The sequence below is a fragment of the Megalops cyprinoides genome, chromosome 2 (assembly GCF_013368585.1).
Source record: "Megalops cyprinoides isolate fMegCyp1 chromosome 2, fMegCyp1.pri, whole genome shotgun sequence".
In the NCBI taxonomy this organism is placed as follows: domain Eukaryota; kingdom Metazoa; phylum Chordata; class Actinopteri; order Elopiformes; family Megalopidae; genus Megalops; species Megalops cyprinoides.
In genome coordinates, this window is record NC_050584.1 from 51419914 (window position 1) to 51438283 (window position 18370).

Here is an 18370-nt window from a genome sequence, read left to right on the forward strand (position 1 = left end):
TTTCTTTCTTTTTTTTGTTCTCCCTTTCCATCTCTCTCTCCCAGCCTCTCTCACTTAGCCCCCTGCTCCCCCCCGCCCCAATCTCCCTGACTCTTACTGTTTAAATACATTACAATCAAGTCATTTGCAAGGATGCTATTGGACCAATTGCATCTTGTTGCCTGGCAACTCATTTCGTCTGTCTCCCAGTGTCTCAGTGTAATTGCAGGGTGGGGGAAGGGGGAAGCAGGGAGCTGTACGTCTGAGGCAGACTGGCTGTGTCTCTGGGAAATGGGAGAACGTGGAACTTTACATGTGTGCGATACGCACTGCTGTCCATTGTCTGTACTGAAAACACACAGAAACCCCCAAATACCCCACCCGGTCTGCACCAATGTTATTTGGTCATCTCCGGCTAATTTCATCGCCTCCTGACACGCCTGACGGTCCTCCCCATTAGCTCCATGTGAGAAGAGCATTGCAGTCACTGCACTCAGAAACCTCATTCATTTTTAATAGGCAGCTTCGCTAATGCAGGTTGTGCACTTGCAGAACGGTGGAATCAAGCCATTGTCGTGGCGGAAGGCAAAGTGGACTGCGCACATCGCTCTCGTTTCTTCGTAGCGTTTCAACCTTGCTGTGTCAGTGTCAAAACCAGCGTTATTATTCACGACATGTCCCGTTGACATTGCAGTGATAAACGGACCGCTTCGTGAATGTCAAACATGCCCTCTGACTGCAATATGCCATCACTCGTCACTCACCGCATATAAAATATTTCACGAGAGGCTGCTCCATATGATGAGGGAAAACAAGAATGTGTGATGAATTTTAGTTCTCCTGACAAACTCTGTTGCAGCTGGAAGAAAGATGGCGGTCATCTACGTGTAAACAGTTGCATAATTTGTCAGCGAGAGAACTGCAGAGTTTAACATTTGACTTCAGAGATGAGCCTTAAATCCTCATAGTAGAAACTGCTCAATTTCGTATTAGTTGACAGGTTGTTATTGAGTAGTAAGAGAGTAAAAGATGTAGCACTGGAGGCAGAAAGATGAAAATGTGGAGGCCCGTAAAAGAGTCTTTTGGTTGAGAGGGATTATTATATAATAGTTTGTAATGGAATGGCTGAAACAGCAGATATTGAGAACAAAGATATTTGACAGAACAGCAAGCTAGTGGTGGGAGTTGAGTGCATGGGTAAAGTAGCATGAAAAAAGAGCAAAGGAGAAGGCAAACAGCATTGCGGAGACAGAAATGGAGAAGGAGTGAAAGTAAAGAGACCATAAACACAGAGCACAGGCTTCTTTGTAGAATAACTGAATTTCTCATAAGACCTTACAAGCATCGTCTGGAATATGGACAGAAAATGACTGGCCCAACAGTCGAGCTTTGAGGAACACAGAACACAGTTCAAAGCACATTATGGATTTAGGGGGTGGACGATGACTTAGTTTCTCTGCGTCTCTGTGCGTTGGTTTGCGTCTCCAGGTATGTCAACACACTGCTGAAGCTGGTTCCCCAGGTGCTGCAACTGCAGGATCAGCTGAGGGAGGCCGTGCAGAACGGAGACATGGAGACCTCGCACGGAATATGTCGCATCGCAGTGGCATTGGGGGAGAACCACTCCAGGTACGTATTCGCATTGCCTATCCATACTGTGTGCACCTCTGTGCGGTGAAAAGATTTCTTTTTTTTATTCACAATTTATTGGTACCCGTCTACCTGTCGTATTTTGTGTACTTTCCTACTTGTCAGAGGTGTGTACCTGTCTGTCTACCTGTCTTACTGTATATACCATCTAACCTGTCTTGGCTGTGCACTGCAGGGCTCTGCTGGAGCAGGTGGAACACTGGCAGGGCTTCCTGGCCCTTGTGAACATGATCATGTTTTGCACTGGCATCCCTGGACACTATCCAGTCAACGAGACGACCAGCTCCCTCACGCTCACTTTCTGGTACACCCTGCAGGTAGGCCCCCCTTGTAAGGAACAGGGTTTGTCATACAGATTGGGGATGTTGCAGAAAGAACTATAATTGTCTGAATATAGTTTTTGAATAGGACTACATTGGATATACCCTAATTAGGTGTATTTTCTATCAGTGTGCTGTTGATAGTCTCCAGTGAGGAGTCTTAACTGTCTGTTGAAATCTTCTTCCCATCCCGTACTCTGATATGAGGACGTTAATGAGTATCAATATGGTCTGTTTCCTGGCTCTCGATGCAGTTAACAGTTAAATCTTTTTTTCAAAGATTTTTTACAGTTCTAGGCTGCACAAACTAAAATCTCAGTCAGGCCCGTGAGTAACCTACCTGGGCTGTTAGAGCATAAGTCATGAAGGACATCCAAATTTTTCTGTGTTGCAAAGTGAATGGGAAGCAGCAGAGTGAATATAAGTGAAATGATATTACTCATGCACTGAAGTTGTTCTCAGAAGCTATTTATGGATATTTATTGTGCAGAACATATTGGACAGTTTTTCAACCATTTGGGCCATTATATCAGGTGCTGTGATGCTTTACATCACCTATGTACATGCCCTTCATCTGACCTTCTAAGGGAGGTCCATCAAGTAATATTTTACACACAAAGCAAAGCTTACAGTGTTTCAGCACTAATCATGTATAAAATATATGCATTCCCAGTGTTAATAGATTAAAGTCATGTGTGTTTTCCATGAATATTTTGCACATTTTTGTCATTTACAGTTGTAATTTAATAGTTAATGCCATAAACTCAATTTGGCAGACATTTTTTGAAAAAGCTGTGATGAGTATAAAAAGGGGGCTGTTAGTCTAAGAACTGTCTGATGTAAAATACCTCACAGACTGCTTGAGATGATAATATGCCAATGGTTAATGTGTGTACTCATTAGCATTCCCTTTGTATTAGCAATCTGCCAATGTCACCTCCTCTGTGTCACCACAGTCTCAGCACCATTTGTGAGAGGGGGTGTTGTGCCCCACCCACAGGAAATGAATAGTGTTTCAGGTCTTTGGCTCTGTTCCTCCTGTCCTCAGTGATTCTTCAGTGCTTTCTAGACTACCGTGTGCTTTCCCAATATATCCAAATCAACATGGGCGTTTGATAATGTAGATGACACTGTTTCTGTGGGGTGGGTGGAGGGGCGATGCACCTGTGCCACCTAGTGGGTGCACCCCTCCCTCCAGTGAGAGGCTGGTTCGCTTGTATGAAATCAAGTAGACCGATTTGCGAGGTCATGCCACTCGGTAGTTATTTGGGGGCTTCATTTTAGAGGGTTAGCCTCTATTTATTCTGGAAGTGACTGTGCACTTGGCAGGCAGGGGAAGAGCCAACCTAGTGCATAGATGTGCTCAAAGAAAGCAGCAATTACCCCAAGTTAATGGCAGTGTTTACTTGTTTTTGTAGTGAATTGTGACATGTTCTGGGACAGAAGGAACTTTTGACTGTCGAGAGGGAAAAGCAAATGTGTTCAACAGATGAAGCTAATTTTCTCTGTCCTTGTTTCTGTTTGTCTGGTAAGACAGTAACACTACAATATTTCTTTTCAACACCATGCTGTTGCTAAACCAAACTATAGCTGCACTCACCTGGACAATGTGAGGGGAATGGTTGTGTTTTAAATTAATTATATTTGAAGTAGAGAACTATATTATTATTAAATTAAAATTATATTTTATTGTTGGCAAACAGGTACCCAAAAACGTAATATTTGAAATAGAATAACAGAATACTTAACACTTATTTCCATCTGCACTCTGAAGGCAAAATCAGGTGTGCAGCTGTGCTAACCACTGATTAGTTTGTTCTCTCGACATCAGTATGTCAAAATAAGAAAAGAATGAGCTGCAGGATTTTTATGTCCCTGCAGTCGTGATGACAGCATGCGGTGCTGAGTGGGGTCTGAGTTCGGAAAGACCAGAAGAAATGGCTAATTGCACAGGACGAGGGGCTAGTATTTATTCAGAAGGACACCAGCTGCATGCCAGCTGAATGCAGTAATGAAGCGTGTTTCTCTATGTAAAGAAAAAAATATGCAATGTGTGTCAGAACAGAATGCAGCACTGTGTGTCTGCAGTGGAAATGTAGTGTGTGTGTGTGTGTGTGTGTGTGTGTGTGTGTGTGTGTGTGTGTGTGTGTGTGTGTATATATATATATATAATGATAGCCTGACCTTTGCAGGATAGATAATAGGGTAACACTGTCAGGCTGCCAGGGGACTGCAGCCAGCCCTGCTGTGGAACAGAGCTCCACTGCGTGTGTGAGATCAGGTAGCCATGCCATATTTTATCACCAGAGCAGAGGCACCACTTTGTGTTATTTTGTGTGTGTTCCTGTGTGTGTGTGCATGTGTGCAGGTGTGTGTGTGTGCATGTGTGCAGGTGTGTGTGTGTGTATGTGAGAGAGAGAGAGAGAGCAGATTTTTGTATATAGTATGTATGTCTGGGTGTGTGTGTGTGTGTGAGCGAGACCATGTTTGTGTATGCGGTATGTACATGCGTACATGCTGTTTGTTTCTCTTTGTGTGCTTGAGACTGAGCATCCACATGAGTCTTCATTTTCATTCTCTCCTAATACACCCAGCTACTCCAGGAAGCCATTTGTAAGAAAGGGCCATAGCAGAGGCAGCCCGGGAAAAGCAGACTCAAAGCAGCACATCCTGTTATTGGCATCGCTGTAATTCTATACCCTCAATCAATACCACTTCCTGAGTCACCCCACGCCGACCAGCCTGCAGTGTTCAGCAAGGACTGGCCAGTGATGTCTCACAGCAGCGCTGCCTTAAAACCCTCCATTTTGGCATGACACGCAAAGCCCAGGCACAGGTCCACTATACAGATTCTAATGTGAAATCTGCCCCTTTCTGATCTGTAATTCCCCTGCTCCTGATTTGATTCTATTATTTTCATTAACGGGCTAATAGGATTTTAAAAGCGGCAGATAGCTAAGTGTATATGTATGTATAATGGAATGCAAAGCTATTAAGTGGCCTCTTCCTGTGACAAGCAGGATTGAATGAGCACGGGAGAGATAATGTAGCGCTTATCTCTCCCAGCAGAACTCCGTATGGGGAATGGACAGAGCAGAGAGCTGCAGTTTGCCGGAACATCTGTGCTATCGTGAGGCAAGGAGATGAAAGGGATGGACAGCCCGGTTCTAATCTAAGGTTTAGGGTGATGGAATATGACAGCGATTCATAATAAATCAGTGTGTGGTACATATATTTGTGCATTAGAAAATTGAGAGGCACCCTGCCTCCCCTCCTTCAGTGCAGACCAGAGGATTGAGTGGCGGACTCAACCGCTTCTCTGTGATGTTGGTTAAATCCCCTACCACTGGTCAGAGCCAACCAGCAACATTGTCAGCCAAATGTGCAAATAAATCAAGGCAGTTACAACCATAGCCCCAAGTTGGACCCGGACAGAATGTTTTTTCTACACAATGCATACCATATTCTGAACAGCTAGCTAATTATTTACATTTACATTTATTTATTTAGCAGACGCTTTTATCCAAAGCGATTTACAAAAGTGCATACAGTAAGTATAGCGACAGTACGGGGACAAGATGTGTACAGTTCCACAATGAGACAGTTCTCAGCTGAGAGCAAGGTCTGTTTGAGGACACAGTACTATCAGATTTGTACAACTACAGCGTATAGGGCAACTAATATGATACACCTTCAAACAGCAAACTTCGACAACGCGCAATGAGCCGTCAGGGTAAAGGCGGCAACAAGAAACAATTTAAAAAGCACAGCAATTTACGACAGCACTGATTGGGTGCTGGGTCAGTCCAGGTAGAGTCTGAAGAGGTGTGTCTTCAGGCCCCGTCTGTGATGGAGCTGTCCGTAGCAGGACAGGGACTTCGTTCCACCACTGGGGAGCGATGTAGGTGAAGCGCCGATGTCTGGCAGAACGAGCACCTCCCGCCTTGACCATGCAAGTAGCGAGGCGTCCAGTAGTTGCTGCTGAGCGCAGGGGTCGGGCTGGTGTGTAGGGCTGGATGAGTACTTGGAGGTAGGTAGGGGCTATCCTGTTGATTGCAGAGAAGGCGAGGGTCAGGGTCTTGAATCTGATCCTGGCAGCGACAGGAAGCCAGTGGAGGGATTCATTAATTAATTATCATTTTGCAGTTACATTAGAACACAGAAGTAAACTACTGGACTTTTCTGTTGATTGATGACTATCAATTACATGTTAATCAAATGAACCATTAGTTTTCTTGCTAGCTGTTACGACTAACAGCAGAAATACAAACTGTTACTGTGAGATAAAACATATCTGTCTCTCCTTTCTTTAAGGGACATTTTTTAATGAGCTGTTATTGCTCAATTGCTGCATTTGCTTATTTGCCACCCCAAGACACCTCATGTCTGTCTACAGGGAGGGTGTCCACCTAAAGTCAATACTCAAGACACATTTAGCTTGAATGCTGCAGTCAGCCTTGTGTAGAGAGTTTGTACAGACTACACTTCTGCAGTCTCCTTTGACTGGTCCAGATTCAGTGGAACACAGTGTCCTTTCCTGTTTTAACCATGTGATCCCCGGAGTGGGATTCCAGAAGGGCCTGGCTCCCTGACTGCTCTGCCCCTGTGTTTCAGGATGACATCATGTCGTTCGAGGCGGAGAAGCGGGCCGTGTACCTGCAGGTATACAGGCCTGTGTACTTCCAGCTGGTGGATGTGCTGCTGCACAAGGCACAGTTCCCCACAGACGAGGAGTATGCCTCCTGGTCCTCTGATGAGAAGGAGCAGTTCAGGATCTACAGGTGAGTGAGAGGAGCATGTGGGCAGGACAGCACTCTGTGTGCGTGCGTGCGTGCGTGCGTGCGCGCACCTGTGTGTCACTATCATGTGTTGTGCTGACAATTAGACTGTGGGTGGTAACGATTACTGTGTATGTGTGTGTGTGCTTGTGTGTAAGCATGAGGATTTGATTTCTTTATTTGCTGACAGATCCAGTCATTGGCAAATTCAGATGGTTTTTCAAATTGGCACAAGAGAAACTGGCAGCAGGCAGAAATCGCTGTCCTGAAAAAGATCCTGTTCTGATTAAAACGACGTCCATGTCTCTCTGTGCAACAGTACAGATGGTCCCTGCTTTTGAAATATAATGTGTTCTTGGGAACCCCCCCCCCCAACAAACAGATCATGGGAATTGAATCCTTGTCTCTCATTGACGCAATGTTATCAGCAGGGGTTATGTTACTTAACACAGGCTGGGAATGAAACATTTAACAAAAGAATATGGGATAAATTTAATATGGGATTAAGCAAAATATTAATTAGATATGAATATGCTACGGATTTTTGTGTCATGAAATATACTTGCACATAAAAAAGCACAATGTAAAAATCCAGTAGTGTGACGCACACTGCGTGCCGGTTTGGAAATGACACAGATATAGAGAATAGCAAGACACAAATCACAGGCTTAGGATCGGTGTTTAATTACAGGGCAGACAAGACAGCACACACAAAGCAGAAAATGCATAAATGTTCTTCAGCTGTCCCTTACAGGTTCATTGAATGAAAACAATTACCTAGTCATTTTCTAGCTGTGTTAGTGGACGTTCCCTTTAGCCTGTGTAACCGTGAGGCTCATGGGGACAAGGCAACAGGTTCAGTCATTGGTCCATACTTTCAGTTTCTCTCGGTTTCATTTCTCCAGCAAGACCAGAACACTGACAAAACTGTTGTGAGACAATTTTCATGCAGTTTTGGGTTCTGAGCTGCCGTTGTCTGACAGTTGAAATACGTTTTGTTTCAGTTCCAAAATTACTGTCTTACTGAGATGCTCTCTTTGAGGAAACATCATGTGCCGATGTGGTATACCTTTTATCTGTCATTTTGATGAGTTTCAACTATAACAAAGTAGTTGAAAATGCAAAAGGGCACGTTTAAGTTCAGCTCAAATGATTGTGTGTATTCAGAGTTCTTTTAAGATGCATTTTTATAATTTTTTGCACAGATTGTCGTAAAAGAGGTCGTCCTAAAGTGGAGACTGGCTGTAATTAAAATTCATTTGGGAGTAGATAACTGATGTACACGCTTAAATTGAGTTTGGCTGCACTGTACTTATGTCATATGGGGTTATGTCTGTTGCAGAGTGGATATTTCTGACACCCTAATGTACGTGTATGAGACACTGGGAGCCGAGCTCCTCAGTAACCTGTACGACAAGCTGGGAAGATTGCTGACCAACACAGAGCAGCCAACGTCCTGGCAGGTCAGTCCAATAGGTCTATACATAGCTGAGCCGCGTTGTCATGGGTCACTTAAGCTGGTGTACTCTTCAGAGTTTGTGAAGCTTAAATAAGTGGAGTGGTAGTGATGATGATGGTAATGATGATGATGTTGATGATGATATTGACTCATGAGGTACATTAATATTGAATTTGAGATTATGTATAGTATTTAATTTAATGGCATTGTGATAATCCTAAAAAAATTGGTAATTCAGTTTTATTGCACATGAAAGCAAAACTGATATGGTGTTACCTTGCCTGTTTGTCCATCCAGCACACAGAAGCTTTGTTGTATGGATTCCAGTCCATCGCTGAGACAATTGATGTCAACTACTCTGATGTCATCCCTGGGCTCATCGGCCTGATTCCTCGAATCAACATCAACAACGTTCAGCTTGCAGACACCGTCATGTTCACCATAGGTACCGAGCCTCTTTGCGCACCCCTTGGACTTTTGTTTGTCATTTTCATTCAGCAGGCATCCATCAAAATGATCTCAGAGTGTACTCTGGTGTGGTGTACTCCTCGAATTCTAAAATGTCCTTTAAAATATTCAGCACTTCTTCTTGCTCTCTCTCTCCCTCTCTTTCTCTCTCTCTCTCTTTTCCCCGAATCCTTTCCGTATATGTCCACGCCGTTCTCCCTCCCCCTCTGTCCAGGTTCCCTGGCAGAGTGGCTGGCAGATCACCCAGTCATGTTGAGCAGTGTCCTCCCCCTTGTCCTGGAGGCCCTGGGGAACCCTGACCTCTCTGTGTCCAGCGTGTCCACGCTGAAGAAGATCTGCCGCGAGTGCAAATATGACCTGCCGCCCTATGCCACCAACATAGTAGCTGTCTCACAGGTCAGAGGGCATTTGATCACCCCTGTTGAAATAAGCCCTCCCCCTGCACTGCAGTTGGGTGAAGCAGAGGTTCTATGAAGCAGCTGAATCTTTAGGCCAAGCCTTTTATAGTTTAAACAGCTTTGCTATGGATTTTTCTCCAGGGACACATTTCTGTGTATTGTTAATGACATTTGGTATTCTTAGTGTAATTTGCTTGCTTCAGCACTTTGTTATGTTGTGTTGCATTATTACATATTGCGTTGCATATCAGGTGCTCTTAATAACGTATGGGTTATCTGGCTCATAGCTTCATTGTTCAATGATTTGTATTATTTTTCCTCATTACAATTTATGCTGTCTTCACAGGAGGTGCTCATCAAACAGATCCATAAGGTCAGTGGAGACTCAACCCTTTCTTTGCGTGTACAGCCAATTAGCATCGCTGTAGGGACCAGTCAAGCCGAAACCAGTGTTAGTATATAGTACAGGCAGAGTTTAAGCGGTCTCTAGCACAGAAACCAGTCAGAGTGTCACCAGCATCTGTGTGTGTGTTTGTGTGTGTGTGTGTGTGTGTGTGTGTATCAAGTGAGAGTTTAAGCAGTTTCCATTGCTACCATCGCACTGTGACCAGTTGGGAATGTAACCAGTCTCTTTATGTGCATACAGACCAGTCAGTGCATGTGGCTGATGCAGGCCCTGGGCTTCCTGCTCTCCGCCCTGCCGGTGGAGGAGATCCTGCGGAATCTGCACTCCCTCATCACGCCCTACATCCAGCAGCTGGAGAAGCTGGCCGACGAGACAGTAAGGACCGATCTGCTAACACAAGAGCTTTAAGCCACACAGCTGTCACCATGCCAAAGTGCACCTTACCTGGTTATTCTAAAGCACAAGCAATATTACCTTTTCCTTTTTACATGAGCTAAATGGTAAAATGTAAGTGTTGTGTATTAGTATTTTTACCATTATTACCTCACTGCCCCCCTCCCCCCTTTTTTTTGGACCAAAGCCTTGAAAACAGGCCTTATGGCCATGTGGTTCCACTGATTTAGCACATTTCACAGTGGGTCCAGATTGGCACTCCCCTTCAGTCAAAAGCATCTGAGTGCACAGGAATAAATGATCAAATACTATGCAACAAACACAAATGCACCACATTAGGTTGTTAAATGTATTTTGCAGAACAATTAGTGTGCTAGCTCTTCAGGGCTCCTTTGTCATAATCATTTGTAATTTGGAAATGGGGACTTGAATATGTTGCTAAATAACATTGTCCATAGAAATGAGCTATTTCAATATTTTATTTATTTTCAATTTCATTGCTCTTTGACTTTTAGAAAATGCTACGTCAGAATGAAAGGCAATAAAAGTCCCCCCATTGACAGCTGACAAACGGCGACATCTAGTGGTAGGAGCAACCGCTCTGTGGAAATGCTTCTTTATATCAACAGCCGTGTCAAGAGCTATCGAAAACCGTTAGTACGTGTTTACTAGGACTTTAAACTCGCTGGATAGAGGTGGTCTTATTTAACATGCAGCGACTGTGTAATCGACAGCGTGAAATTGAAAAACGCTTTATTAAAGCACTAACAGCACTGAGGGCGCGTCACCTACACTCACCGGGTATGGCATCGAAAGTAACTTAACAGGTCGGAGGTGAAGCCAGATGGAAATGTCGTTAAAGCACATTTGAGAATACTGCGGTGGCTGAGTCCATATTAGATTGCAAGAGACGGCGAAACGCGGCCAGATGTATGTGTCAGATATATTTCGAGACATTTCAATTAACTAAATGTATTACTGTCGGTTTAATTTTTTATTGTATAGAAGAGGTCTGTGTTACTTCGGGAGTCATGCCTCTCTCCTAGCAACGAGGGACGAAACGAATGGTAGACTTCAAATTAGAAAATATTATTTCCTTTGAGCCATATAGATTTGTAGATTTTACAGCATCTGTTTATACAACCCAGCACTCCAAATGGCCCAGCCTTCCATGCATTGACATTCATCAATAGCGAGCCACCTCATCGAGTTCCAGATTCTTAAATTCAGTATTTCTAGGTATTAAAACAAAATCGTCATATCCATTACGCTGTCAGGTTAGTTGGCTTGTTGTTGGGTTAGCTGGCTCATTGGGAGTGCCTTTACTCACCAGGGACTCGGGCAGAGTATAGCTACCTTGTCACTGGGTCGTTGTGTGTGGTTCTGAAAGGCAGAAACTGGAGGGACAACTGCGAGGATATCACGTGACTAAAAACAAACTATAATTAAGGGGTAAATGACAGATCCAAAGAAGAGGCACGGTTGTGGACTAAAGTTAAATGTTATTAAATAGTTTTATTTAGAGTGTAATTAAACTAAAAAAAGAAGAAATTGGTGTTCTAAATAACAAATGCAGTTTTTCTTCTTTTGAGCTTAACGGGAATTGAGATGCATTTACATATTTAATTTGAAGTCACTTTAAGGTTGACTACTAGAAATCAGTGTGAAATTGCATTAAAAATGAAATCTTGTAGAATGGTCTGCCATATGTATTCTGTTTACTTAATAGCATGTGGTTCTACCTTTGGTAAACAACTCAGCAATTAAGTAAATTTATATCAAGCATAAGACATCTTGATAAGGAACAATATGCAATGGCTGTTGATTACCAACCTGATCCAGTAAGAATTAGTTGAAATGGGCACACTCCAAGAGTAATGTTTTATTTAGTTTTTAGTTAGTTTTAGTCTTTGGCAGCATAGTTGTCTGATGTTGGGGTTTTGTGTTGCTGTGACAGTAGGTCTCCCCTGAGGTATCTCCTTGAGGTGTCTCTGGCACTGCTGAGAGCTCAGGGAGCTCCTTTGGGATCTGTCATTACATGCAGGTCTGTTACTGTTTTGCATTTAGCTCTTCACAATGGCACAAGATGAAAAGCTGCTGTATGCTGATGTCTGTGAGTTAACGTGCTTTTGACGACTAATGAAAACGGAATTTTAAAATTACATCAATAATTATTCCTTCCCGAGTGTGTCCCTATTTATAAATGACATCAATTACTATGGCTGACCACAGTTCTTTATACTGTATTGTGGTAACTTGCTCAAACGTGAGGAGACCTAACGAAAGGAAACCTGACACAGGTTTACAGTACCACCTCAATGCATTCTCTGAATGCTTTCATGATGCATGGGTTAGGATGTAATTACATCACATGTCTGGTGGTATATCTTGAGATATTGGTGGTATGTCTTAGCTATTGCTGGTATAAAACATATTTACTGGCTCTCCGTGCGCGCGCGCGTGTGTGTGTGTGTGTGTGTGTGTGTGTGTGTGTGTGTGTTCGTATGCATGCATGCCTGCGTGCTTTGCGTATCTGCTGTTAACGGCAGTCAGCTGTGCCAGCCCTGGAGGAGAGCGAGGTGTCGTGTTTATCGCCAGGCTATGAGTGGAGAGCGATATGCATCGCCTCCCTCCTCCACGCACACTCCGCCTCTGAATACAGATTCGTCATCGCGGGGGAAGCAGAGTGATTACGTTGTAATTATTCCTAATGACTTTCTAATTACTGTTGTCACCCTGGGAGAACCGCGATAGGACGGGGTCGTTACTCATTTGTCAACGTCAGCGGCCAAGGCCACTCGCAAGGTCTCTGAGCGTCGGAGCAGCGTGCATCGTTCTGGAAACATCGCTGTGGCTATTTTAGGAACAAATTCTCTCTGCTGTGAAGGTCTGCACGGATCACAGAGGCTTCCGTCTAGATAGCGCATTTCAGACAGTCCCGGGTCTCTCTTGGTCTTCGTCTGTCCCTCAAACTCCGATTCGGATAATGTCTCATTGGCACGGTTTAGCTGTGTGCAGTATTGCGGGAAGGACGGTTACAGATGCAAAATATTATGCTTCAATGAGAACAGCAATAAAGGCGATAATAATGCACCTAGTATTTATATCTTGTTATAACAATAATGATGATAGGATACTAATAAAAATAAAAAATAATAATAAAATGAAATGCGCCAGCATGCCCCTCCTCTCTCCCTTCCCATTAACTGAAATGCAGGTGTTGGTGATGCAGGATTTGTACCCACTGCTTGTCAGGCGATGACAGGTGGACGCTAATTTGCCTGCCAGGGTTACAGTTCGTTCCACCTCTTGTACAGTGAATTTTTTTTTTTCTGTAACCCAAGAGAGTGTTCAGCTGGGGTCTCATTTCATGGAAGAAGATCAGCCCTCTTACATCTGTGTTTTCAGTTGGGTGACAGAATGCATGTCTTGACCCCGGTCACCTTTTTCACTCTCTCTCTTTCTCCCTCTGTCTACAGCCCAATCCCTCCAATAAGCTGGCTATCATTCACATCCTGGGGCTCCTGTCCAACCTGTTCACCACACTGGACATCACCAAACAGGAGGAGGAGTCAGGCGAGGGCACGCCCCCTGTCAAAACCCCTCTGCCCCAGTTGGGCCCCAACCCAGTGAGTCCACTTGGGATAGTACAGCATTTTTTGTGAGGGACCTCTGCGTAACTCATTACAGATGAATGGCATTGGGCTTCTTTTAATTGTTACAGGTCCTTATGTCACACGATACAAATAGCAGTTACTAGTCAAAATAAGTCATGTTTAAAGACAAGATTCATGTTAAAAATGAGTTGCCTCTTTGTAGTATACAAATCAATTAGGGCATGCTGTAGGTAATGTGCATTTTGGTTGTGCTCCCCGCTTGTACGTCCATACCTTGTGCTAAGCACAGGCAGCTGACAATCCACCCTGTATCTGTGTACCTCAGGTGGTGGTGGTGCTCCAGCAGGTCTTTGCTCTGATACAGACTGTTCTCAGCAAGTGGCTCAATGACTCGCAGGTGGTCGAGGTGAGACTGTGGTCGTGAGACTAGGAGCTTCAGCTAGAATCACTGCTTTAATCCCTCCCTCTCTCCTGCTGTCATGGATGCTCGCCCTCTCTCTCTCTCTCTCTCTCTCTCTCTCTTTTTCTCTAACTGATTAAACTACAGCGTTTCCCCCCTCTGTCCTTCACACTCTCTCTCCCTCTGTCACTGTCAGTCTACCTCAGTAATTTTCTACATCCCTTGTTGTGTTTCTCTGCAGTAATTGTCAGCAGCACTCTATCACTCTTTTTTTTTTTTTTTTTTTTGACTCCCAGGCGGTGTGTGCCATCTTTGAGAAGTCGGTGAAAACCCTCCTGCATGACTTTGCCCCGATGGTGTCCCAGCTAAGCGAGATGCTAGGCCAAATGTACAGCACCATCCCACAGGCTTCTGCGCTGGACCTCACACGCCAGGTGAGCTTGCCCTTCACCCTAAATATCGGCGCACCAGCTGTTGGAGAAACGGTCTACAGCCTTTATGCGTGCTCTAAATGTTAGATTAGCACCCAACATTTTGTGATAAATTTGTTCTTGCACAGTCTTCTGTGTGTGGTCAGTGGTACCATTAAAATATCTGGCCACGTACCAGCACAAGAAAATGTTCACTTAACTTTGGGCCTGTAAACTGTATCTGTCTTTGTCTTTCAGATGGTCCATATATTTGCTAGTGAGCCAGATCACTTTCCCCCAATCAAGGCGCTTTTTGAACTGGTCACGTCTGTCACTCTGTCCATCTTTCAGCAAGGTATGGAGAGCCAGCAGGGGTCAAGCGGGGCTGGGGAAAGTGATGTTTCTGTGTGGATGGTGAGAGGTGTTTGGTGTGTGGAGATGGTGTCTGTGATATTCGGCAGATGAAGACTTGATGTATGATGCTTTATGCCCTCCGCAAAAATGTCAACCCCGCACTGCAATTCGAACAGAGGCAGGTTTCTGGTTCTGTGATAAACGCCATGAGTGTTCAGTTTGTGGAGGTGGGAAAGGGTGTAAAGGGAAAACGGAGAGGAGATGGAACGGAATTGCCGCCATTTGAAGCCGCTGCATCTTTTTTTGTCTGCATGATTCCATCTTTTCAACAGCAACCTGCACAACGGACCCTGGCAACCCGAGATGAGTGTCCTACACCATATTCCCCCATGCTTGAAAAAGGGTTTTGTTGGGGTTTAATTAAAGCATGATCCCTAAACAATGATATTTTATGTTTTGTCCAATCAAAAGTACAAAATACAGCGTGGACACAGAATTTAGCTCTGTGATGTAACAGCTTGTAGCTGCTGTGTCCATAGCCAGAGGAGTGTTCTGGGGACAGTGTTACACCATTGTTATACTTAACACTTCCTGGGCTGCACATGCCATATTAGACCATTATTATTAAAGGAATAAACCTGAGCACCCATCTCCTCTTCTCTGAGATACATTGAGACTGGTAGGGTAAAACAGTATGAGAATTAAAGACCCCGTGCAGTGACTTTTTTTTTTTTTTTAAATGTAGTTGTATAATCTACAGTAATATGACCTCTATCTTTTTAAATCATTTTATGGAAAAATAAAGATATTTGGCCTTTTTGGAAAAAAAAAATGCGGTTGAGGTGGAGGTTAGTATTACTGTTATGTAGGCATTATTAGTTAACGTTTGCCTATTAAGCCTTAATGAACTGTGTGTAGGTATGTGCAAATATTTTCAGAAATGTCACAAATCCTATAGGATTGCAAGGGTTTCTGTACGGTATTTTAACTGTCAAAGTATTACTTTGCTCGTGTCAGTTCACTGGCTGAACAGAGTTGTTATTCAGCAATAAATTGAGAGAAAATGTGAAAGAAACTTCATGCACAGTCCAAATCTAGTGAGACCTTCAATCACAAAAGCTATTACGTGATTTGCTAGCGTGTCCTCTCCAGCAAATAGGAGACAGACAAGTGACAGACAACTCCAAGCAAACTGTTGTGTCTACAACCCATGGAAAAAAATCAAATAACCCATACCTCAGAAACACAGTAAACGAAAGGGTTATTCATGGTGAATCGTCACTGTTGGCTTGCTAACCAGACAGGAATGGCAAAATTATATGGAGCACTTTTAGCTCTTTTTCGTCTCAGACTAATTTCAGTTTAGCCAGCAGCAGCGGCAAGCAGTTGCTGCAAGGGAATTCCCAAAGTACAGAGCATGTCTTAGGGCATCAGAACTGTGCTGCAGCTCTGTTCTATCTCGGTGGACTCCTCCTTCTCTATGCAACAACACTCTGATGCCCTAGATCAAAGTTACACTGAATTGAATACATAATTTCCTGAGAGTTTCTAATGTGTTTCACTTAAAGTGGAATGAGACTGGTTCCTCACCTCTGACCACAATACAAACATTAGTAGCCATTGTACAGGTCAGTATTCACAGATATCTGTACAGAATTTGACTGATGCCGCTTGAAGTGATTTATTTATTTAGTTCATAACCTTCTTTCAGAAACAATTTGGCTCTCTGCCTCCCAGCAGCAATTTCTGTCCGTCTTGACCTGCTTGCTCAAGCATTTTGGCAAATTTCTCTTTGAAGGTCTTTATATTGTTAGAAAAGTGAGGTTTAAAGCACATTATTGTGTTTGTCTTTTCATCCACTCAGGAATACACAGGGAAAATGGAACAATTTTTTTTGACTGCACGGGGACTTTAACCCTTTTGAGCAGGTCCCTGTGGGTGCATTTTATTGTGCGGCTTTTGGCTCTAAACGGGGCCGTAGGAAGTCTTGTTTGGAGCGTGGGAACTGCTCGGGGAGGGGAGCTGGGACAACCTGCCATGCTGCCCTTGGAGGAGGAAGCCATGGCGGTTACTGGGGGCGGGGCACTCAGATTTTGGGTGGGTGGGGGGGCTGGCTTGCGATTGAGATTTTTCAAAAACGTCACAGTAACAGGTGCCTCCTGGGTTCCCACTCCAAACCCACTTTTGTTCTTTTAGGTTTGTTCTTTTTCTCTCGTTACTTCTTTTTCTGTTCTTCCAAACTGACTCATTTCCCGTCCGTTTCTGTTCCCTTTTTCCGAGACTGCTTCCAAAGCTTCACATGCCCTGTTTCTCCCCTTCCTTTCCTCACGTGTGCAATTATTTCAATGATATCTTTTCTGTTTGATTTTGTTTCCACATGACTGTTAAATCTGTTCAGTTGCTGTTTGTATATTATTATTATTTCTTAAGTTACATCTTTATTATATTTTAGGGCCCAGGGATCATCCTGATATTGTTGATTCATTTATGCAACTCCAAGCTCAGGTGTGTTTTTGGTTTCTTATTTCATTCACTTTCGGTTTCTCTCTCTCTCTCTCTTTCCCTTTCTCTCTTGCTCTCCTGTTTCTTTGGGTCCCTGGATGACCCTCATTCTGGCGGGGCCATGGAATTGAGGCATGGGGTGCCATTGGGGGATTGACCTGGTCTTTCCTCCAATACTCAGGGTTCTAAGTTTCTTGCTCCATATGGAAATGCCTCCAAACATTTCATGGGGCAAAATTTGGGTAGCCTGCCTACACCGAGCTGGGAGAACTGTGGCCCAGAGTTATGCTGCATCTCTTATGTTGTACATCACCGAACAGTTGATCAGTATTGATGTGCTTTTAATTCATGTAGTATAGTGACTGTAATGGTGAGGGTAAACATTTAACAGAAAAGCATAAAATTGAAAACCTAGTTCTATACAGCCATCTCAAGTATAGGGTGTCCTCTTTTACCCTGGGTGAGTCAAACACTTGCAGGTTTGCACGGTTTCAGTAACATGCTAATTAAAACACAGGCAAGAATTGGAGGAATTGAAGTTAGAAGAGTGAGTCAGACGAGGTTGGACTTCTGTAGCAACTGAGGACATACAGTACAGCACAGTGTAGGTGGCTTTGCTGTGTGAGTTACTGTTTTGCTGAACTGCTGTAGCACAAGTTTTACCGTGAAGCTGCAGGAAGAACTTGACGTTAACACACTGTACAGAGTGGGCTTGTAATGCTGGAAGTTTGCAAGTGCAAATAAGGTGGCATGGCGTCAGAACGAAATTCTAACTCACTTTCTGTATAGCCAGAGCACTTAATTAGTTTAGCCCCTTGAGTTTTGTGTAATAGACAGAGATCAGATATTGATATCAGGGTGCACAAAGGGTAAAGATCACAGTAATCCCACCTCGGTTAGAACCACTAAACCCCTTCTCCCAAGTCATTCCAGCCCTAAATCAAAGCCTAAATTAATTAATGAATGGGTTAATTAATTCAATTGGTGCCCTCTGTTTTTTATCTTTATTCTCAGTTTTCATTTTTCCTCCTTTGTATAAATCTGAAATTCACATCTGCCCCTTTCCCTCTCTCCTTTCATGCTGAATGATTTCCTTAAAGCATCAGTTGTATTTATCCGTATGTGTTACTTACGGATTTCTGTTGCATATTCAATCGAAGCAGAAAAACATAATAATTGGAATGAAATGAAAACAAAACAAAAGTCATCATACTTTTAATTTACTTAAGTTAAATT

At 43.5% G+C, this 18370-nt stretch overlaps 1 protein-coding gene across 3 annotated transcripts in view; it reads left to right on the plus strand.

The window, feature by feature from the left end:
• LOC118768923 (importin-13-like) overlaps positions 1-18370 on the plus strand; it is a 36285-nt gene that overhangs the window by 14374 nt on the left and 3541 nt on the right. For 2 of the 3 annotated variants that reach the window (XM_036515909.1, XM_036515902.1), the window contains exons 5-17: positions 1468-1608; positions 1805-1946; positions 6564-6730; positions 8070-8190; positions 8484-8631; positions 8869-9050; positions 9399-9425; positions 9699-9833; positions 13331-13480; positions 13794-13874; positions 14165-14302; positions 14537-14633; positions 17085-17137. In XM_036515909.1, coding sequence (XP_036371802.1) covers positions 1468-1608; positions 1805-1946; positions 6564-6730; positions 8070-8190; positions 8484-8631; positions 8869-9050; positions 9399-9425; positions 9699-9833; positions 13331-13480; positions 13794-13874; positions 14165-14302; positions 14537-14633; positions 17085-17137 — 1582 coding nt within the window. The remainder of the gene's footprint in view (positions 1-1467; positions 1609-1804; positions 1947-6563; positions 6731-8069; positions 8191-8483; positions 8632-8868; positions 9051-9398; positions 9426-9698; positions 9834-13330; positions 13481-13793; positions 13875-14164; positions 14303-14536; positions 14634-17084; positions 17138-18370) is intronic. The other variant, XM_036515917.1, reaches the window with a different exon arrangement.